This window comes from Balaenoptera ricei, chromosome 9, assembly GCF_028023285.1.
Source record: "Balaenoptera ricei isolate mBalRic1 chromosome 9, mBalRic1.hap2, whole genome shotgun sequence".
NCBI lineage: Eukaryota > Metazoa > Chordata > Mammalia > Artiodactyla > Balaenopteridae > Balaenoptera > Balaenoptera ricei.
Window position 1 is genome coordinate 46,414,958 of NC_082647.1, and position 23,272 is coordinate 46,438,229.

Consider the following 23,272-nt stretch of genomic DNA (forward strand, 5'->3'; position numbering starts at 1 on the left):
GGTCCCTCCAAACTCTTTCCATCTCCATTCCAATCACATCCACTTTTCTGGCTCCTGGCAATATTTCTTGGGCCAAATGAAAAGCACCAGAACTTTCTCTGGCCTTAGCCCCACATCCAAACTGAAGTCTCTGACTGGAAGAGCCCTGGAGCTTTCCCACTGTCTGATACCCAGGAACTGGGCACCTGGACACCAAGATGGTGGGTGAGCACGGGTCTCGCCTGCACCGAAAAGCACTCCAAGCTGGACCTCTGGCAGCCTCAGGGACTGGGCCGGGCCTAAAAAGGGCCGCGGGGTGGCGAGTAGACTCAAAGAGTCCACACCGAGAGTCAGACACTGCAGGGGGGCTGTCGGGCAGGGCCCGCCCCACATCCGCCAAAGCAAGGTCACCAGCCTCAGCTCAGAAGGCCTCCCACACAGGGTCAGGCGATCACTGAGGCTGGTGGGGATGGGGTGGGGTGGAGCTGGGGACCTGCCTGAGGTGAGCAGGGACACAAGGTAGAGGGGTAGGGATGGGATGACTTTCCCGAAATTAAGGAGTATTTACATGTCTGGGGTCAACGCCCAGGGGCCCACGGTGGGCGGGGCCAATGCCAAAACGGGGAGGGGAAATACCCATCTGCACCCTGCATCCTCCTCCCACCTCGGGGAGCTGGGCTCCCAGCCCAGGGCCGGCCCGAAGGGAGAGAAGAGGCACAACACGCGTGGGCCGGCGCCCACCCACCCGCAGCCCCAGCCGCTGTTCCGAGGAGAGGAGGGGGCGGGGTGGGCTCAGGTGGCCAGGTTGTCGGCTGGGAGGCCAGACATGCGGATCTGGGAGCTGCTCTTGCTCAGGATGGAGAGCTGGGTGCCCCCATTCACCCCACTGCTGGCCAGGGACGGGTGCCGGTGCTTGAAGTCCATGGTGAAGTAGCGGTTCACCTTCCAGCTCCGCCACTTCCGCTTGATCTCCGCCTGCACCTGCGGGGGGCAACTCGGGCGGTCACTTCTGGGCGGACACCCTCTCACACCTCACCTGCCCGCCTGCCTGCCCTGGGGTCCCTCCCAGGCGGGCGCTCCCATTAACAGTGGCTGCAGATGAGGATCGCCTGGAGAGCTTTAACAACCCAGATGCCCAGGCCATACCCCAGAACAATGACATCCAAAAATCTCTGGGGTAGGGCACCCACATGTTTTAAAGCTTCCCAGGGGATTCCAATACGCCGTTAGGGTTGAGGATCACTAAATAAAGCACCCTTCTGGGCGAAAACCCCCCCGTGTTGCTCTCAGCATGGTGTGTACAGGGCATGCCCAGTTTCAGCGTCCACCTACCCACCCCCTTCGCCAGCACCTTCGTGCGGTGCAGGCACCCTCCACCTCCAGTTCCAGCTCCCACTTCCACCGTCGGTCCTGACAAGCTACTTGTACTCCCAGCCACTCCCTGCAGGGCCCTGTCTGCCTCTCCATATCTACCCCTATCTGACCCTTTTGTAGGTGGTCTGAGCTAATCTTCTTATTTCTCAGACGCAAAAAGAGGAGGAAGCCTGCCATGGTGACCCAGCCAAGGCCCAAGCACTTGGTGCAATGACTTCTGCCCGCTCTCCAAAGCCATCCACCCATTCAGCCCCCATCCCCATCTCAGCATCTGTTCTGCACTCTGCTCAAAAGCCTCACCCTAACAGGCCTGGAAATGGAGCATTACTAGAAGGTTCCAAGCCGCTCCCCAGGGTCCCTCAAGTCCCACTCTTACAGGGGATGGGTTTGGACAGGCAGGCTGGCCTGCTGGGGGCAGTGCTGAACTTTGGATAGTTCCCCACTCAGCACCCCTGCCCATCAACAGCCTCAGAAACTGTATGTACCATTTCCTGTGCCTTGTCCTTCCTCACTTTCAGTTCGCCCTGACTAAGGTGTGTCTTATGGTGAGAGCCCCCCAAGGTGGGTCTGCACTCAACAGTTGGTGCCTTTATGGAGGGAGCTCGGCTCCGGAGGCTGGGCCTCAGCTGCACAGCAGGCAAAGCGGGAGAGAATCTGGCACAGGGTGGAGGCCGTCGGGAGACGCCAGCACAGCTGCCGCCCCCCTCCTGTAGGTGCTGGGAGTCTGGCAGAGTCCAGGTCGGGAGGATCAGCCCTGTGCGCCCAGCAGGCCACAGCCCTGTCTGCTCCCCAGCAAGCTGTACCTCCACTGCTAAGAAGGCCAGGATCTTACCTCCCCATTCAGAAAACAGTAGAGAACAGCCACCACAAAGCCCTAGGGAGAGAAGACAAACAAAACCTGAGAATGCCAGCAAGGAGCCCTCCACCCGGGGTGTGTGGGAGGCCGCAGCAGCAGGGAGTGACACCAGGAAGCAGAAAAATAAGATGATCTGAATGCAGGCACCTGCCTGGGAATCTGCGGTAAGATGGGAAAAGTTCTGTTCCACCAAGATGGCCACACCCATGAAGCCAAGTGGCTGGTGGGGGCATTCCCTCCCACCGACAACCCTGGCTTTGGATCTCACGTTCCCTTGGTCAAATCCTTCCCATTCCCAAGGGCCAGCTCTAACCCACTTCCTAGAGGAGGCCTTCCCTGCATGCCCAAGAGTGTCCTCTGGGCTCCCCAGCCAGCCCGCAGGCCCCCTGAGGGCAGCACTCCTACAGGACAGAGCAGACCTGTCTGTATCCACCACCACCTCCCCACTCCACCCTCCCTCCGCCACACACCCTTGTACGCAGAACACACAGAACACCACGGAAGTGCCTGGGGCAGAGTAGGTGTTCGGCTCTTCTACACATATTCTTGACTTATATTCTGTGCATTTAGAATTCTTGTGCTGAGACAGGAACCCCAGGCTCTGACTCCCAGGCTGGGGCTTTGTCAACAAACCTCCCAGTCTTCCCCAGGCTAAGAACCCGAACAGGTAAAATGGCTTTGAATTAAAATGGGGGAAGGGAGAGAGTCCAGTCAGATACACAGAATAACTTCGTGACCATCAAGGTCAAATACTCCTCTAAACAGCTGGGCTAGGGAGAGGCGCTCTATCCTGGGGACTTTCAAGAGAGCCACCCACCGCCTTCACTGCCCCACTCACGCGCCCACCTGTTCATTTACTCACTATGCATCCTCGCACTGACTCACTCACCCCTTCACTCACTCATTTACAGCCCCGTTTACTGATTCCTTCATGCACGGACTTACTAGTCTCTGGCTCTCTCATTCCCTGGATCACTTATTTACATATCTGTTCGCTCATCCCCTCTGTTCAGCTCATTCAGCTCCCTGTGATCAGATCCTGTGCTGGGGATCTGTCTTACTTGGGTAAGACAAAGCTCCAGCACTCATGGGGTGCATGTTCTACAGGCTGAAGTCAGAAGTGGACAGAGAGGTCTCTTGAGGCCACTCCGCCCACCCCCGGGGACGATGGTGAGGGGCGGGGAGCTGCCGCCTTTGATTGCCCAAGGGAGGCCTGGCTCAGGACACCCAGACGCAGCAGCAACATGAAAATATCAGCATGTCTTCTCGTGGGAGCCTAGAGGGTGGACAGTAGAAAGGGCTCTCCCAGCTCCCTTCTAATCTAGTACTATTATTCCAGAGGTGGAACCTAGAATAGGTTAAAGACGTAGAACCACCAACAAGGTAGAGGCCAGGGCCCTGGCTCCCCGTGAGTTCTGCCCTCCACACACACCACGCCTACCTGGAAGGAGCCCAGCCCCAGCTCAAACACAAGTCTCTCCCTCTTGCTGACGTCCTCTGGGGAGAAAGCAAACACCGTGTAGTGGATTCCAAATAGTGGGATGAGCAGCAGGGTGGACCGGGCGAGCCGTCTGTGGGGAAAGAGCAAGACATCTGCTTCGGGGGCCGCCAGGGCTTGAGGCCAGAGCCATGGAGGGCAGAGAAGCCCAGTCCCAGCCCCTACTCTCCCCCAGAGCTGGGGCCCCTATCCATGGGCTCCCTCAGGATTCTCTCCCGGTGCGTGGGGCCAGGGGGAGATGGTAGCCAACAGAGCCCAGGCTTCCAGAACTCCCTGGGAAGTGCTGGGGAGACATCCCCCTGTCCGCAGGGCACCCATCCCTCTAGGCCATGCCGGTATCCTGTAGAACCACTAAACACGCACACGTGAGTATGTGATTTACACAGACCCTTTTTGGGAGGTGCGAAACCTTTGGGAAAAGTGAAGTCAGGGCAAAACCCTGGGATGGGATTTGGAAGGACAACATGATGTGTCCTCAAGCAAAACAAGCATTCTCCTGCTCTGAAAAGAAGCTCCCTGTGCCTGGAAAGAGCAGCCCCTAGGGGACCACAGAGACAGTCGGCTTTCCTGAGTCTGGGGCTAGCCAGGCACGCTCGTGGAGAGTGAGGGAGAGGCGCTGATGACAGGGAGGCGGGTGGGGAACACTGGGTAGACCACAGAAGGAGAGACTTGGGAGGGGTCCTAGGAAGGATTTACTGACTCCGAGCATAAACAATCACCATCTAGCAGGAGGAACCTGCCACCTGGGAAACTAAGTCGGGGGAGGGAAGGCTGTCTGCTCAGGTGGGAGTAGAACGGGCAAGGGAGAAGCGGCCCAAAGGACCTCAGTACTCCCTGAGGCCACCTCTTCTGAGGTTCCTCTGACTGCAACTGGCTCCTAGGCCCAGTGGGGTGGGGCTCTGGTCTGAGAGGGTGGGGCACAGAAGCCACTGGAAAACATCAGGAGTAGGCATGGCGACATGTGCTCTTGTGGGTCCTGCTCTGGGGGGAGGGCGGCTCCCAGAGGGTCTCCAAGAGGGGGACCCCGTCTCTGCCCACCCCAGCAGACTGGCTCCCTTTGGATCTCCTGGAAGAGCCAGCCCCACCCTACAGGTGCAGTCCGCCCCCTGGGCCCTCCTAGCAGAGCTCGGCCCACCAGGGTGGGCAGCGGGGTATGGAGGTGGCCGTTTGACTTGGGGCAGTCACACCGTGTGCCCCTCCCTCCCTCCTCTCCATCCCAGCCTTTCTGGGAGAGAATGTTCTACTGAATGTGGGGCCTCCGGATTTCAGGAGAAGTAGAATCCATGGAGTCTGAGTGATGCCCTTGGCTTACCAGCATCTACTGAAAAGGAAAGGATGGGGAAGGGGAAGAAAGAAAAGCAGGGGAGGGGACACCGCGGAAGGGGAAGGAATAGCCTGGGGAGACCTTCAGGTGGACCAAGGCTCAGTCCTGGAAGGAAAAAGCCCCTCGAGTGCCCAGTGCCCACCAATCCTCCCCGTGCTCACAGACTGCCCATTCTACAGGACCTGGGGGTGCCTGGACCAGAGCGGGCGCCAACAGGATCTGATCGGGTCCAACTCAGAGCCCAGCTGAGTTTTGGGGTGGTCTAGCCTTTCATCTGTCTGTCCTCTCTCGGATGTGGCTCTTTGAAGGCAGGCATGGTACCTCACTTAACTGTCATCTGCCCTGGCCAGCACATGCCATGCACAGGGCTCACACTCGGAAAGTGCGCGTCCATGAAGGGATAACCACTCGGGCCCGGGATGAACACCTTGGAGCCCTTGACACTGAGCATGACCTGGGAGCCCAGGTCCTGCTCATGCTCATCTCCAGGCACCCAGAGGGCAGCAGGAAGTGTTGGGTGGAGAATGAAAGTCCAAACAGAAGAGGAAAGTGGTCTGGAAACGCAGGCATGTGGACATCTTGGGGGTGCCTCTGTGACCCTGCCTAAAGGGGTTACTTTAAAAGAGCAGCTTAACTGAAGAAGCTGGGGAGGGAAGGCAGCCCTGGGATGTGCCTGCGGTCCCTGCCTTCTTGCCTCCTCTCCCCAGAATGGACCTGTTTCCAGGGATCTGCCCCTGAAGTTTGAAAAGTGCCCTGGAAACCAAAAGGCCAAACTTCTCCAGCTTTTGTGGTGGTGGTGGATGGGACGGGTTTGGTACATGAGAAACACAACCTTTCAGGTCCTTCCCAGCCCCAGGCAGATGTGGCAAATGCAGCAGGGCATCCCACAGTATAGTGCAAGGGCAACACTTTCCCTCCCCTGTGGCCCCAATGCAGCCCAGGAATAATCAGGGACTTCTGCCAGGGACCCAGGGCATCCCCATGACTCCTTTTGGTAGATGGGACAGTGGAGGCAGGTGAGGAAGTCACTAGGTCTCAGAGTCCGAGGACCTCTGTCCTTCAGAGGCCTTGGAATGGGAACATATGGTGTGAACCTTGGAACCCCGCGTTGAGGAGTCACAGACTCACGCTACGATCTGATTAACCCAGAGAGACCGCGGCACAGGGCCTTAGCCTCTGTCTTCCTGCCCCAAGCAGGCATCACTGGGCAGAAGAGGCCTAAAGAATACAAAGAAGAGCTCCAAAGGTCAGAGCCCCCCAAATTCCAGTGGGCTCCCCCACTTAAAGGGATGTCCAAGTTGGAGCTGAGGCTCCAGCAAGAGATAGATGCCCCAGGGACTACTGCTTAGGACTCCCTGGGTCCAAATCCTCACCCTGCCAACTGTGTGGCCTCGAGCGAGTCATTTCACCTCTCTGTGCTTCAGTCTCCTCACCCGTAAAATGAGGATAATACAAGTACCCACCTAATAGGCTCGTGTGGGGAGTCAGTCACTCAGCACGTTCGGTGGGAGTGAGGTGCATGAGGTGAGGGTCCCGCCCCCTGCAGGAGGACGGTCTAAATGAACTCAAGCTCAAGGCCCTTAGAAATAATTTGGCAGTTGCAAAGATTGAAACCCAGAGAAGTGGGGATTTGCGGAGGACCACACATCACGACAGCAGCAGCGGCGGAGGCTTCAAAGCTGCTTCCCGCTCAGCACCGGCCGCGCCCCAGCTGCCCCACAGTGGCCACAGCCCCATGCCCGCAACCTCCCCTCCTGCCCCAGGCCACGAGGTTGCAGAGAACTCACAAGACACACAGATGTCAGCATGCAACAGCTGGGAAAGGGCTTGGGGCTGGAGGCACAGGCTCGCTCCCTGCTCTCCTCCAGCCTGGGCGGACGCAAGCTCCGGGCGGTGGCAGCAGCAGCATGCGTCCCCCTCCCGTCCAGAACAGCCACGCCACAGCCACGCCACGCACACTTACAGAGTAATGGTGGACAGTTCTGACATCTTGCAAGAGTGCTGCTGAGCCCGCTGTGGCCTGCAGTAGCATTTCTGCACGCAGCTGCTGGGTGTGACAAGATGGGCATTTCTGTCAGCTGCGGGCACTGGGCAACGAGAAACTGAGGTGGGACTTAGGGTGACACGGCTCACAGGGCGGGCGGAGAGGCCCAGGGTGTAGAGACAGGGCCGGGGCATCACGTGAAGGAGAAGGGGGAAGCCAAGGGCCGAGACGTGGTCAGCTCTGGACATAGAAATACACACCTCTACACATATACGTGTGTGCACGGACACACAGGCACATGTGAGCCCTCACACTGGGAAACCGACAGGTGGTGGGGTTCGGGAGGGGGCGAACACGTGTGTTTGGAAGGTGGGGCCTGACTGGGGCTCACGCAGGGGACCAGGAACTGTCTCCAGAGTCAGCTCCAGGCACAGAGCATGGCCTTGACGGAGATCCCTCAGCAAGATGGGCAGCTGGAGACTCACGCCATGGACCTCACGCTGGCCCAGCCCTGGAATCAGGCCATTTCTGCACTTGCTTGTGAAAACCAACTGGAGCGTCCACTGGTCTTCCCCCACTCCCTCCCCTCCCGCACCTTCCTCTGACTGAGCCCCCGGGTACCTCAGTGTGGGCCTAAGGGGAGCAGAGGTAGGATGGATGGAGCAGACCCATGAAACACTACACATCCACCATGTAAGTTAAAATTAAGTGAAAAATCCACTTCCTGGGTTGCCTGAGCCACACTACAAGGGCTCAACAGCCACAGGTAGCTACTGGTTCCTGTGCTGGACAGCACAGATCTGGGGCATTTCCAACACTGCCGAGAGTTCTACTGCACAGTGCTGGCTAGACTTCTCGATAAAAGTTCAGAGGGCAGGGGCTGAAGGCTGAGAGAGCACCTTTCGGGCTCTGCCCCACCACCTGCAGAAACGAGTCACCTTAAGGAGCCACCCACAGGTGGGCCCAGGATGCTCGTGCAGCTCTACCTGGCACTGGGCGAGGCACAGAGCTCTGCCTCCTCAGAGAGCTATCAGGCTCAATCTCCACCTCTTCTAGCCCCTCACGGTCCTGCTTATGCTTCGGTTGGCCCAACTCATTTGTTTCCATCTCTGACAAACATGGAAGAAATGGAGTGAGAGCTGTGTCATCTCGTCAGACTGCAGGAGAGGTGCCCATTTCACACACCCTCCTCAGGCACCGTGTGGCCGAGCTCCTAGTAGCTGCCGGTGAACTGATCAACCTGAGGGGGTCGGATGCAAATGAGAACAGATACGCACAAAGAGGCCAGACCTTTGGCATCCATGGATTCGTAATTTGTGATTCCCACTCTTTAAGAGTAAGTCTGAAGGTCCTTGACATGTAGTGACACGTCATTTTGCTGAGGCGAACATGTGAATCACACACTTCAAAGATGGGGCAGGCCGAGGTCCACCCAGCATCCTTGCCTCAGTTATGTCTGTGGTTCTCTCATTTCATTAACAACATGCTTCAATTCACACCAGACTGTGAGATGGGCACTAGTGAACCATTATACAGATGGGGGATGTTATGACGCTCTGCTACCCAGACCAGCAGTATCAGTACCACCTGAGAGCTTCTTAGAAGTGAGAATTTCAGTGGCTGGCTCAGACCTGCTGCCTCAGAATCTGCATTTTAACAAAATCCCTAGGTGCTCCACCTGCAAATCAAAATTCCAGGAACACTGTTGTGAGGAAGTCATGTATTTGAGAAGTTTTTCATGTGCCTCAATGAATGTCAAAGGTCTGTTTTGTACACATACAAACAGACAGATGGACACATATAAGTATGTTTTCCTCAATAATTAAAAGAGCTTAATTGGGTATTTAGGAATGGAAGCCATTCTAGTCTTCAAATTTATTCTCTACCTTGCCCAGATTGAAAGGTTGACTACTCTCTCCTACAGCCAGTGGCCTGACCCCTCAACCTTGGCCTGGGTGAGCCACAGAAATCAGGGTCCAGGAGCCCGAGAGCCCAAACCTCAGATGTCACTTCCTACACACCCAAACTCTAAAGCTTCAGCTGTTCTCCTCTGAGACCCCCTTTCCCCAAACCTCCAATGTGACTGTTCAAAAGGATCCAGTGAAAAGAAACAAAAAGGAAAATGGGTGGCAGAAAAGCCAGAGACAGGCATGAGAAAGAAAGACGTCAGAATCTCTGAAAAGTCCCTTGTTAGTGAAAAATAGAAAAGAAATTCAATCAAGAGGAAGAGATAAACCTAGGCTGGTTGATCAGCTCAGTTCTTATTTGGATCCAAGGGAGGATAAGAAACTCAGACAAGGGTAGCGGATGGGGGCTGCTTGGAGAGCAGCGTCAGCCTGAATGGGAAGGCAGGAGAACCCCACAGTAGGGGCACGGCTCACACCCACATCTGGAAGTCAGGGAGCCCTGGCTCCCAGGCCTGACTCCGCCAAAGCTTTGCTGTGTGTCTGCAGGAAGGTCAAAGCCATTTCCAGGTCTCGACACTGCCATCTATAACCCAGGGATGCAGCACCTGGTTTCTTCTGACCCTGCTTTGGTCTCAAGCTAAACTCCACGAATGCTGCAGTGCCTTCTGCGTTCAAGGCTGCCTGGGCTGTAGCCCCAGGATGCTAGACAGAGACCCCTGCAGGGGAACCCTTTGTGGGCAGCACCCGTCTATTTCACCCTGATCCTAGTGGTCAGCATAGCACTGGACACTCGGCAGGCCCACAGAACGTTGTGACCTGAGCTAAACATTCTCCGTAGGGTCCCTCCTGGTGCTAAGATGCTGTGTACCCCCAGAGCCCCGGCCCAGTCCCCAGGGAGGCACTCCCCACCACACTGGTACTCCAGCCAGCAGCCCAGTTCAGCAGATCTTGGAGTTTCCCTGCCCACCCTCCTTCTCCCCCACCACTGAAGACCAGCCAGCCCTCAGTGCCCCTTGCCTAACCTGGGGGGTCGGGGCACCTGAGCTCAAAGCTTTGTTTGGCCAATGACTTGCTGATTTTAGGTGTTGCCACTTTCCTTCTCTGGACTTCAGTTTCTCCATCTGCAAAATGGGGGCAAACATTCCCTACTGCCAATCCCTAACAGGAGCTGTCAGGATAGGGTGCTCCCAGACAAGGGAGAGAGTGCTTTGGAAGGAGAAGATAGAGCCCCATGTGAACTGGGAGCCTTAGGCTGTGGGCTGAGTTCCTGGACTGAGAGCTTCCCAGCTGCACTTCTGCCTAGACATGGAAGAGTCTGTCTTCACAGGCGAATGTCATCCCTCGACACTGGGTAGGTCACAGCCCTGCTGAGCTATATGCTATTGGGTTGGCCAAAAATTTCGTTCGGGTAACATCTTACGGAAAAATCTGAACAAACTTTTTGGCCAACCCAATACATCACGGTGTCTGTTCTCCTTCCTTTACCCCAAGGTGCCGTGGGGACCTGCTCTGTGGGGTGCCTGAGGGAAATACAGATGGGGTTTCCCTCCCCGACCCCAGACCCAAGAGGCAGCTCCCAATGCCCATGGTGCAGCAGGGAGAGCACTGGGAATAGAGCCAGCTCCCTACAGGGCCAGGCCTGAGATGCTCTCAGCACAATCAGTGTCTGCCCTGAAACCTCACCCTCCTTTTTCTCAACCAGTTGGCTTCTCACAGAGGTAAACTCTGGTCCCCAAGACAAGGCAGGCTAACCCTGACCCCAGAATGGGGCTGAGCCCAAACCCTCTGCCCCAAACCAAGTCAAGCCTAAGCGCAGGCTTAGCCCCGACCCAGGCCCACACTCCATGCCTGGCCACTGCCCAAGTCCTGAGCCCAGCCACTCCTTCTGCCAGCCAGTGAGAGAATGGAGGTGGCTCAGGGCCACTGTCCCCCTGCAGGAGCCCCAGCCCCCAACAGGTCCCTCTGCGGCTGGGTCAGGAGCGCCGTCTTGGTCTATGGAGAAGGACAAACCCTTATCATCTGAGCAGCTGGAACCAACCTACAGGAAGGGGAGTGAATGCTGGTCTGAGGGCACAGGCAGGGGGTCCTCTCGGGCTTTCTTGGGGATGCCCAGGCTTAAATTTGTTCTGGAAACAGAGGAAAAAACCGGAAAGCTGTTGTGGGCAGATGTGAAGGGATATCAGCCCAACACATAACTCTGTTGACACAAGGGCACTCGGACGCAGCCCTGAAATCTCCCTCTCCTACCATGTCATGCTCCTTTTTTAATCCCCCTCATTGTCTACCCACCTCCCCACCAGCAGCAGACACCTCCCAGCTCAAGGCACTCCAGGTGGGGCAGTTTTTTACAAGGCTGGAACCCACTGGGGCCTCTTCTTCCAGGAAGTCTTGTTTAACACTATCTTCTTGCCTGTAAAGTCTTTGAGGGTAGAAATGATGGTGCAGTCAAGTTCGAAGTCAAGGATCTGCCTGCATTGTGGCTATGGCTTCACTCTTTCCTGCTGGATTCATCTACCTTCACTGATAACTAGTTCCCTTGGCTGTAAAATGGGGATTATATTTAATCCAGATTTGCTGTGTGGGCATTAAACGTGCATGTACTGAATGGCAAGTGTTTTTAAATGCTCTGCAGTTCTTAGCGGCATGGCCACTTTGAATGTCCCTCACTTTCGCCAGTAGGGTCTCCTTGACCCTGGAAACACTCAAACATGTTGCTGCATTTAATGGGATCAAGCTGATCCCTTGTCCTGTGTCAGCCTTCCCACCTGGCTTGCAGACCACATCCACCTGAGGTTTAATCTTTGGGGCTTGAGACGAGCACAAGTTTAGATTTCTCTTAAAAAAAAATCTGCTGAGATTTGAGGGGATTTTTTACATGATAAAAGTAAACCAACTACAGCCATACCCCTGAGATACTGTGGGTTCAGTTCCAGACCACAGCAATAAAGTGAATATCACAATAAAGCGAATATCGCAATAAAGCAACTCACATCAATTTTGTGGTTTCCCAGTGCGTATAAGGGTTATGTTTACACTATCCTGTAGGCTGTTAAGTGTGCAATAGCATAATGCCTAGAAAACAAATGTACATACCTTAATTTGAAAACACTTCATTGTTAAAAAATGCTAATCATCTGAGCCTTCAGTGAGTCATAGTAGTAACAAAGATCACTGATCACAGATCACCACAACAACTATAATAATGAAAAAGTTTGAAATATTGCGAGAATTACCAAAATGTGATGCAGAGACAGGAAGTGAGCAAATGCTATTCGAAAAATGGGGCTGACAGACTTGTTCAACACAGGGTTGTCACAAACCTTTAATCTGTAATAAAAGCAATATCTGCGAAGCACAGTAAAGTGAAGCGTGATAAAACGAGGCATGCCTGCAGCTGGTTCTTTAAACGTTTGTACTTAAATGTATAAACCCTGTGCTAATTACAGATGGTTCTTATCTATGCATTAGGAAGGCCTGACAAGACTCTACAGCTCCCAGTCTACAATTTACCTTGAAAACCCTGGCTCCACACTTCCCTCCCTCCAGACCCTGGGGTTCTTGCTGCCTGGGGCGGGATGTCCAAGCTGGTAAAGTATGTCCAGGGGTCGGTAGAGTGTCCTTACTGAAGCTGCAGCTGAGCCACCATGTGTGTCCCTGCACAGGCAGAGTGAGGGGAAGCTAGGAGAGGCCCCAGAGGAGAGTCCCAGGGACCTCAGAAGAAGAAACAGATCCTACCAGGAAGCAAGGTGGGGTGGGAGCTGGGGGAACCATGGTTGCTTAGAGCTCAAAGGAGAGACAAGGCCGACTTTGCTACCCACCAGCTTCAGAGGTCCGAGATGACTGCTGGCGTGGGAACCAAGCCACCCTCAAGCAGGATAAGCAGGCCAGACTTAAGGACGTGGTTTCTGACACTGGACCAGAAAAGGTGAGGGGAGTGGCGGGGCCCTGTTTTGTGGCTCCTGGAGACGAAGGCAGGAATGATCTCTCCAGGGCAGTTACTTGCAGAGAGCTGGCCCTACCAGCCCCTCAGGGCAGGACCTCCAAGAGTTTATGACTTACGTGGATGAACAATTTTCAGCTACATAACATACGCGTATAAGGAAAGGTTGGTAAACATTTGCCAAAACATGAAAAAATAAAGGACAATAAATGGAGAGCCAAAAGAAGGAGGGGAGGGGCGGTCAATGTAATCATCCTACACGTGGGGAGAAACAAGCCTGACGGAGCCAGGCCCTAGGCTAATCCCTGCCCCCAGCGGAAGGGCTGCCACAGGAGAGGTACTCAGGCTGAACAGAGACCAAGGCAATCTCCACTGACCTGGGGAAGCCTCAAGGAGCCTGAGGGAAGGATCTGGCGCTGGTCCCTGAGCAGTTCCTGCCTCTCTCTCTCTCTGGGAGAATGGCAGGGTGGCGGAGCCCTCTGCTGGAGTCTCTCTGCTGTCCCACTTGTCCACTGGGCAGCCATCAAGGTTCTGAGCCCCAGGTTGCAGCCTCTGATGGAGGCTGGACCAGCCCCTTCTGGTGCCATGAGAGCACTTCAGCTCCTTCTAACCTGCTCTCTTCTTAAACTGAGGACGCAACACATACGGCTTCCACGGCAGAGACTGTCCTCAGATTCCCTGTGCCTATCTGGCCCCTCCAGCCAATCACAGGGGACCAACCTGCCTCCCCGGGGCCGGAAGTGCCTCCACAGCACACACACCCAGCTGGTCATGCTCCTGACCACGAAGCAAAAAGGGTGAGATGGAAGATGGCTGAAGGAGAGGTGGGCAACTATATTTTAAAGGTACTTTAACCCAAAAGAATTCTTGCCAATGCCCATGCTAGGGTACCCCGTCAGCGACACCCAGGCCTTCTCCTCCTGTGTCCTGTGTGCAGGGCCCATACAGCTGTTGGACTTGACCATGGCATTCACCTAATGGTACTTACAAGTAGATGCTGGACTCATTGCCTCCCATGTCTGGAGACTGAAGTTTCTGCACGAGGATGACAATGATGCCAATGAAGAGCACAAAGTTAACCTGAAAAGCAAAGAAAAAACAGATGAAAATGATTGTGAGCAAAGACTTTCCACGTCCCTGCCTCTGCACTGTCTGTTATTCCCCCAACAGGGCCCTCCTCCCATCCAGTCAAGATCCCATCTAGGCTTATAATCTAAGATGGCAGCATGAGAACACTCATTCACCCCCCAGCCTCCCTCCATATCACTGAAATGACAGAAGAGAGAGATGAAGAATTCCATAAGAGTACTGAGAAATAGCAAAGATTATCATGAGTGAGCCGGAAAAGGGAGCAATTTCTGGAAAAGAAAGAGCAAACAGTGTCAGGGTGATGGAAAAACTACAATGCCAACCAGAGAAGAGGCTATCGCAGAGGTGAGAGCCGTCCTCTGGAGAAACTCCAAGTCCAGAGTCATTGAATATGGAAAACCAGAATGGACAACCATAAGCATTATTAATTAAAGGACTGCCTGGGAATAGCAATAGCGTTTACCTTCAGACAAAAGCTCTCTAAACAAAGTGGGAAGCTGTGTGTATGGTGAGAAAGGAGGAGGGAGGGGAGCAAATAAAAAGAAACAAGGTGACTACACAGCAACATCTGGCTGTAGCAAAGCAGCACTCAAGGAGAAAATGTAGAGCCTAACACTAACTTAGGAAAAAATAATAAATATTGAAAATAAAATACTTAACCATTCAAATCAAAATCTAGGGAAAGAGTACCACAAATTTAAGTTATACAAGAAAGAAGTTAAAGATAAAAATTCATTAAAGAAATACAGGGCTTCCCTGGTGGCACAGTGGTTGAGAATCTGCCTGCCAATGCAGGGGACACAGGTTCGAGCCCTGGTCTGGGAAGATCCCACATGCCGCGGAGCAACTAGGCCCGTGAGCCACAACTACTGAGCCTGCGCGTCTGGAGCCTGTGCTCCGCAACAAGAGAGGCCGCTCGCGATAGTGAGGCCCGCGCACCGCGATGAAGAGTGGCCCCCGCTTGCCGCAACTAGAGAAAGCCCTCGTACAGAAACAAAGACCCAACACAGCCAAAAATAAATAAATAAACAAACTCCAATCTCTTTGGGAAAAAAAAAAAAAGTAGCCTTGATAGATAAAAATAAAATTTTTTGGTTTTGCTCTGCTTGTTTTCACAGATCAAGTAGAATGATAAAGCATCCTCCAGAGGGCAGGATGTCAGTCCTGCTGTCTACTGCATGCTCAGTGTCTAATCAGTACCCGGAATTTAGCACAGTAAATACTGTTAACTGCATATGTTAGTCCAAAAGGAGAAAATGCAATTAAACACATTTAGGGATGAGAAAGAGGACAACAGATGTATAGAATATTTTAAATCATCACGAGGAAAAAAATCAAACAAAATGGGAAAATATAAATTAATAAAATTAAATCAAGATGTAGAAAATCAGAATAGAGCAATGACCTCAGGAGAAATTTAAAAAGTACTCAAAGATGTATGCATTAAAAGGCACCAGCCCAGATAATTTTACTGGCCAGTTTCATAATACCTTTAGGGAGAATGTAATTTACATACTACTTCATTATTTAAAAGCTTATAACAAGAAAACCTCCCAAATTACCTATGAGGCTAACAAAACTCTAGTACAAAACCTAGACAAGGACAGAAAGTGTGTGTGCGCACACACACGCACGCACACACACACACCTAAAACCAGAGAACTTACAAAGAACAATGTAAAAACTATAAACAAAATATTAACAAATAGAATTTAGCAGTGCATTAAAAGAACAAACACATCACAGCCATAAAGGTTTTATGTCAGGAATGCAAAAAAAATCTACTAATATTTGTTACATTAACAGATTAAAACAACGAACTACCTTTATCCCACATAAGATTGGTGAACAGTTCAGTAATGGAAACATCAACAAAAACATAAGAAATGAGCACTTTTGTACTCTGCCTGTGGAGGGCAATTTGATATCCATGAAAATGTTAAATGTATACATCCTTTGTCCCAAAAATTCCACTCCTGGGATTTACTCTAAAGCATATTCACACGTAACTCAAGGGTATGCACAAATATATCCACCACAACACTGTTCATCATGAAGATAAACTGGAATATTATAAATGTCCATCACTAAGGGAATGATCAATTAATGTCTCCAAAACACATTTGATAAAATTCAACACCTATTCCTGATTTTTAAAAAATAAACACTAAAACAAGCCAGGAATAGAAACTTTCCTAATTCAGTAAAGGCAACTGCCCAAAACTATAGCAAACACCATCCTCAAAGAAACCAAGGAATAAACAGTATAAATATTGGAAATGTAAAGTAAAGAGTATTTCCATTTATAGATCATGTAATTTTCCATGAGAACCAACTGAAAATGGATAAGAACCAATAAAAGAGCTTCAAAAGGTAACCAAGAAAAGAAAAAAATACACAAAAACTAGTAGCTTCCCTAAGTCCCAGCACAAATACACGCACTAGAAAATGTAACGAAAGAATGATTCCTAGACACAAGACGAGCACAAACTGAAAGACACCATAAAGGGAAAGCTAAAAAGACAACTAAAAAAAAACTGTCAAAAATGACTCTATGAGAAAGACTGAATAAATGGAGAATCATGCCATATTCTTGGAAAGGAAGACTCAATATTTTAAGAAAACCACTTCTCCAAATTTGTTTATAAATTCAATGGAGTTCCTATAAAAATCTCAACCAGCTTTTTTTGCAACTTGACAAATTTGCAACTCGACAATTTTGAAAGTCCATCTGAAAAAGTAAATGTGCGAGAAAGTTTGGAAGGGGAAAAAAATAAGGAAGGGGATATGAGCACACCAGATATCAAAACATGCTGCCAGTTTACAGTAACTTGCCACAGGAACAGCCAAATAGATTAGTAACATGGAGTAGGAAGTCTGGAACTAAATACAAGTAGAGTACATTGAGTGTTTACGATAAACTGGCATTTCTACATAATAGAGAAAGAAGGACCTATTCAATAAAAAGAACTGAGAGGGTGGATGTCCACCCATTGAAAAAAAATTAGGTTAGATATCATTTCAGATCAGACAGAGAAATAAAATTTCAGATGGATTAAAGGCATACATGTAATAATGCAATCTACAAAATTGTTATAAAACAATTAAGAATACTTTTATATCTTAAGGTTGGGAAAGACTTCCATAAACGAGAAGTAAGGCTCAGAATTCATGATGAGAAAGCCTGACGGCTTCACTATATAAAATTATGCAATCTTGGAAGTATACTTACAACATGTATAACAGATGAAGCATTACTATCTATCGAACAGTAAGATAACAACTGGACTAGAAAAATGAGCAAAGAATAGATAATAACCAGAATAAAAACAAATTGTCAATAAATATTTGAAACAAATGCTCTGCTGCACTAGCAATGTGGAGAAATGCACATTAAAACAATAAGCTACCATTATCTCCCACAAGGCTGTGCAAAAATTTAAATGATTGAAATTACAAGTGCAGACAACGATATGGGAATACCCTTTGTGACCCAGCAATTCTACTTCTAGGGATTAATTCTAAAGAAATATTCACACGTTTTCAAAACTACGCACAGAACCGTTCCTAGTAGCATCTTGCATAATGAGGGAAAACGGGATAAAGATAAATGTCCAACACTAGAGGAAGAGCTGAATAACCTGTGCGTCCTTTTTGAAGAATATAACACAGCCACGGGAGGTTGCTTTGTGTGGCGACCTCTTTACTTCTCCTCCCCCCCTGCCTTTCAGCCCAGGCCTCTGTTTCTTCCCTGCTTCTTGTCCCAAGGACACTCACCATTATGGAGCCAACTACAGGGGCTTTGATCACCCACCACAGAGCCGTGTTGTCATTCATATCCCAGCAGCTGCAAGACAGACAGAAAGAAGAGAGACGATGCTTGGGGGCATCATTCCTCCTGGCTGGCTGGAAGGGATGGAAGGGCACCATCGTCTCCTTCCAGCCAGCCCCTCCTGCAGCTCTGGAAGGAAGGAGAGCTCTCAGGCGGGCTGCACACCCAAGCCCAGCCCTGGTTCAAGTTGCCTTGGTCCTTCCCTCTGCTCCCCTGTCAAGGCAGGGATTGGAGCCCAGGAGTGAGGGCACCAATGGGCTCCTGGGCAAGGGCCATGTTCCCCCCTCAGACCTAGGGCTCTGGGGGATGCGACCTCACCCTTGATATTCCTCCTCCCCTCCCTAAAAGGAGAAGAGCCACTCAGAGTTGGGCCCAGAAGCAGAGCAGGACTCTGAAACCTTGCACATTCCCTCACTGAGTCCCGGCTGAGATGTGGCTGGGTGGGTCCACCCGCAGTGGGGTCAGGGCACAGTCACTGCCCAGGGCTGGGGGTGCAGCCATGCCCGGCATTGGATGGTTTGTCTGAGACAGTTAATGGGAAATCAGGACAGCCGCTGACAACCATCCGTAAGAGCCTACGTGGGGCTCCGGCCCTGGCTCTCAGGCATGTACTCACCCTGTGTCATCAAAGTAGAGCCTCAGCACAGCCCACACGGACACACACACAGTGGGGGTCCCTGGAGAGCAAGAAAAGGAGTCCTGTGATAACTGGAAAACCAATAGGCCCGGTGTCACCCTCAGACTTAGTGCTTCTGGGGGCCAATGAATGCCTCAGAGGTGGGGTCCCGACCCATGGGGCATGTCTCCCTCTCAAGCCTGGAGTCCTGGGGACCCTAACTGTCCCTCACACCCAGGTCTCCTGGGGGTCCATGTCTCTCCCAAACCCTGGGCTACCTCGCCTCTCAGGAGGACTCTTGAGCATATCCCCTCCATCAGACAGTGGGCTTTCTACGAGAAGAGCAAGAAAGGATCCAAGAACCGGGAGTGTGTCATCAGCTGCGAGGCAGGGCAGTGCCTCCCTCCTCTGACCTGACGTTCCCGGACGGCAGGACCAAGGACATCCCTGGCCGTGAGGCCTGAACCTGTCTGGGCGACAGCCAGTGACCTACCCCAGCCAATGATGATGTACCAGTAGAAGTATCTCCTCTCGGGGAAGAAGGTCTCCACCAGCAGGGTGAAGAGGTACAGGCCCTCAATGAAGAGCCAGAAGTAGTTGGATACGACACAGTAGTGGAAGAAAACCATCACAGCCTTGCATTCCACCTACAGGGAGAGTGAGGAGGGGGAGGGTGGCACGAGTCCCCACCGAACCCTGAAAATCCAGCCCAGCAGGACCAGACAGGATCCTGAGGGCCCTTCAGCTGAAGCATGCTCGGGCTTAAACACCCCGTGGGTCTGAAAGACTCAGCATTCCTGGGTTCAGAGTTTAAAACTGCAGCATCCTATGAGTCTGAGTCGAAGTTGCCATGGAGGCAGCTCTGCACAGGTCAGAAAACATGGAACCCCCTTTTCTCCCCAGGCTCATTCTCCCCGACTTTCCCATCCCGTCCCCAGTCCCCACAGGAGAGGCGAATAAGGAGGACCCTGCAGGAGCCTCCTTGGTAAAATAAAGGTTTCAGGCATCACACAGGTTAGGGGAATACCCCTGGCCCCCCGGAAATCTCATAGATCCCCCTCCAAGTGAGCCCTTTCAGGTCAAGGTCTTGTGCTCTGGGCTGTTCTTTCCCTCCTGCCGCATCAAAACCTATCTTTTCTGCTTACCTCCAAATGTATCAGAACTGGGGAGGTGGTCTGGAGGGAACCCCAGCCGATCAGCCCCTTGGCTCCATCTTGGGTCAAACGACCCGCGGCCAAGCCAGCCCTCTCTCTGAGCCTAGTCAAGTGGGACTTGACATTTCCACCCAACCCTCCTCAACTGCTCTGCCAAGGACACACAGAGGCCAAGGGACAGGAAGTGAAGTCACGCTGGGGTCTCACTGGCTGCTAGTAACCGCAAGGTCATTCCTGGGTTTCCGTGTTCACTGGGGTCGATGCCTTAACCTGCAGGAAAACACCTGGACGGCAGGGCGTCGCAGGCAGGGCCAGTCCTGGCAGGGCTCCGCGCACTCACAGTGGAGATGAAGCAGTGGTTGCTGTCCTGCTCAGCGTAGAGGATCCAGTCTTTGATGAAGACGGAGATGGCCCTCAGCATGAACGACACAAAGAGGTTCATATGGATGAAGTTTCGGGTGCAGTGCAGCTTCCTACACCAGCGGGCCAGGGAAGCAAAAGGCTTTGAAGTAAGGAACTCCACAGCCTTCCACCCTCCATCTCGGGGTCTGCTTTGGGCCGACTCCACGGCTTTGTCTCAAGGGGGTCCTCCACCTAGACCACCCCCTTCTTCCCACCTAGACTCTAAACCCTCGCTCACTCCCAGGCCCCTGCCACCTGGCCCCACTACTCCGTGACCTACTCCCTCCTGTGACCTCCCTTTATCTAGACCAGGAAGATAAAATGAGGAACGTAGGTCTCCTGCCCAGGGTCTTCCTTGCTGTGTGGCCCTGGACAAGTCAGTTGCCCTCTCTGGGATCAAGTTTCCCATCTCTTATCCTACGGGTGGGGGAAATGTCTTCCAAGGGACTTCCAGAGCTGACATCCAGGGAAGGAGTGGGAGGTGGGAGGGATGGAGCAAGGGCTCTGAGCTGGGGTGGGCCGCGCTCGCTCGAATGCTGCCCAGGGTCTCACCGGAAACGACACAGGATGACCATGGCAGTGGTGAGGGTGACGAGGGACGTGCTGTAGCCAACTGTGTACAGGGCCTTCACCGACAGGTAGTAATAATCCTGGAGCAGAGCACAGGACACGTAGGGCTCCACATGGGGCCTGCCCCCGGCCCCCGGCCCCCACGGAACTGCATCTGATCTCCCAGGCCAGGGCCTGCTGCCCAGCTCCTCCTTCCTCTCTTGTCCTGTTGATGGCCTCTCCTCCACTCCCCCATCAGTTCCTCCACCACTCCGACACCCCCAGCCCCCACCGCCCCGAGCCACCTCATCCCTCTGCAGGGTCCGCACTGTGCAAAAGCTGAGTGCTGGCAGAGTGCAGGAGCACTGACCAGCCAGAATGGGGCCCAGCCTCATCCTGGAGGAGGAGCCAGGAGGCCCCCTGCTGGGCCCCACATTAACCCTTCAATGGCCGGGCCACAGAAAGGCTGTGTATCCTGAAAGAGTAGCTAGGGAGGTGGAGGACCCGGGCTGGGGGCCAAAGGAGCTCAAGCAGCAAACCAGTTGTTTCTCAGCCCAGAATGAGCGAATGAAAGTCCTGCCCTCTCATACAGCAGGCTACACAGCAGGTGCTCATGAATGCTGCCTGGGGACCGGAGCTTCTGCACGTCCATCAGGAGGAGTCAAGGCCTCTGGTAGACACACCCTTCCACCCACCTCCTCAGCCTCATCCCTCCACCTCCAGGTGAGGAGCAGACACTCACCTGGTCCCCGGTCTCAGACTCGTACTCATCAAACCCACAAGCATCGAAATAATGAGGGAACGGCTCCGACCATCCATCCTCTGTGCAGTTCCGGCTCACCACCCTCATGCCTGCAGCAGAACAAAAACTCAGCGAGCCACTGAAATGATTTAAAAGGGCTCCAAAATTCTTAATCGAAAATACTTCTTAAGTGGGAATTCCTGGAAATCCACATGCCCATCTGAGAAGCATGGCAGCTGAAGGTTCATGAGATCCTCCACTGTCCAAGGGAAAGTAGTAATTGCTTACCCTTTATACAAAGGACGAGGAGGGTAGGAGGACAAGGTGCAAGCTGATCTCTAAACAAGGGGTGAGGGGACTGAGCCAGAACGAATCCAGCCTCCTTCTCCCTAAGGAAAGGCCTGAGCCCCTGCCCTGGGTCAGCACTTGCCAAACTTCAGTGAGCAGAAGAATGACCTGGGATCACAAATGCAGATTCCAGGCCCAAAGATTCTGGCCCAGGAATCACCTCAGGTGGTGGTGCAGCAGGAGTCCTCGTCATACCTGGAGCTCTAGGTGATGCCTTTACCGGGAGCTCTGGGCCTTCCAGCAGCTGCAATATCCCATGTCAAGGGGACACGTGGCTTGCTTAATTAACAAGGACCAGACCTCCATTAACCTAGCATCAGATCTTATTAAGATACATATTTAGGCTTAAAAAAAAAAGACTTTGCCTTTTCAGGTTTAGAGGTCTGTTTCCTGTCACTAATACACTTTAATTTTCTTTTGCTCGACTTTAAAGGCCATTTTGCAGGACACCAGAGGGGGCAGGAGTCATTTGCTGGCTGCAGAGTGCAGTCCAGTCTGGCTTTCACACCGCCTGGGTGCCTTTTGGCCTTTAATGATTGCTCGTTTCATCTTCCCCGCTCCTGATTGTCTAAAGGTGAACCACGGATGTCTGGGGGAAGGCAGAAGGCAGCAGCCACCTCTGCCTCCAGCCCAGCCCCTGAGTGTGGCCCCAGACTGACCCCTCTTCCCAGACTGGCTTCCTGGGAGTTTACCTGGTGTGTTAGGACACCTGGGGTTGGCTCTTCCTTTCAGGATTCAGGGGCCAGAAAATCGTATACAAGAGACATCTGCATAAAAGAGGCTCCAACACCCATGTTGTTGGAAGAATCCCCCCCCTCTGTGGCCAAGGCCACCTCTGGGGCACTCAGGAAGGGGGCAAGGGCAGAGGCCAAGAAAGGAGACCCCTACACTTTTCCAACCTCGTGTCCTGCTGGTTGAGTTGGAAGATCTAAGGCCAGTTCTTTTTAGGCAGGAGTCAGAAACGCACTTCCTGGGACTCTGGGAAGCAGCGGAGGGTGAGCTATCCTGCCATAAAGAGAGCTCTGCCCAGAGCGGGGAGACTGGTCTCCATCGCTGCTCAGATTCTGAGTCTTATGACCCAGGACAAAAAGGACATCTGGCAGGCCCAGGGAGAAAAGGGCTCACTTCTGTCCCACAGTTTGATGCCAAATGGTTCCTTCTTCCAGCAAATCTGTTTCAGGCTGCTACTGGCAACCTCTTTCCAAGTCCCTCTGAACGCTTCTTTCAGAAAGTCTGCACGTCCTAGGGGACCACGGCCTTGGCCAAGCCCTTCCCTTCCCTGGGTCTCCTCTCTGCTTTGCCCACATCGGGGTGGTGGGAAGATGAAAGGGAAGTCGCTTTGAAAAACATTTTTTTTAAAAAGTATCCTGGAGATACAAGCCATTTCCTTTCTTTTATTTTCCTTCTTTCTCTTTTTATAATACAGCGTGGGCTCAGAAAAGTATAAACCTTTTTGTTCAGAACTATTCCATGAATCTGCCACTCTACTGTTCTGATAGAAATCTCCGGAAGATGTAGTACTCTCCAGATTGTCAACACCCTGCAGTGGCTGCACCTACTTCACTAGGCTGTTTTGCCCCAGCAACTTTGTAGGAGCACAGAATCTTAGGGCAGGGGTTCTCAAAGTGGGTGCCCTCCCCAGACCAGCCCATCAGCATCATCTGGGAGACTGGCTAGA

At 52.5% G+C, this 23,272-nt stretch overlaps 1 protein-coding gene across 4 annotated transcripts in view; it reads right to left on the bottom strand.

Annotated features, from left to right (window-relative positions):
* Nucleotides 1-771: 771 nt before the first annotated feature.
* Nucleotides 772-23,272, bottom strand: part of ADCYAP1R1 (ADCYAP receptor type I) — a 39,714-nt gene continuing 17,213 nt past the window's right edge. For 2 of the 4 annotated variants that reach the window (XM_059932734.1, XM_059932732.1), the window contains 10 exons: nt 21,247-21,356; nt 20,508-20,605; nt 19,894-20,026; nt 18,893-19,046; nt 18,400-18,460; nt 17,729-17,798; nt 13,851-13,942; nt 3,651-3,780; nt 2,186-2,227; nt 772-960 (listed from right to left, as the gene is read on the bottom strand). In XM_059932734.1, the coding sequence (XP_059788717.1) occupies nt 772-960; nt 2,186-2,227; nt 3,651-3,780; nt 13,851-13,942; nt 17,729-17,798; nt 18,400-18,460; nt 18,893-19,046; nt 19,894-20,026; nt 20,508-20,605; nt 21,247-21,356 (1,079 nt within the window). Of the gene's footprint in view, nt 961-2,185; nt 2,228-3,650; nt 3,781-6,994; nt 7,079-13,850; nt 13,943-17,728; nt 17,799-18,399; nt 18,461-18,892; nt 19,047-19,893; nt 20,027-20,507; nt 20,606-21,246; nt 21,357-23,272 lie in introns of all 4 variants that reach the window. The other 2 variants (XM_059932733.1, XM_059932731.1) reach the window with 2 other exon arrangements.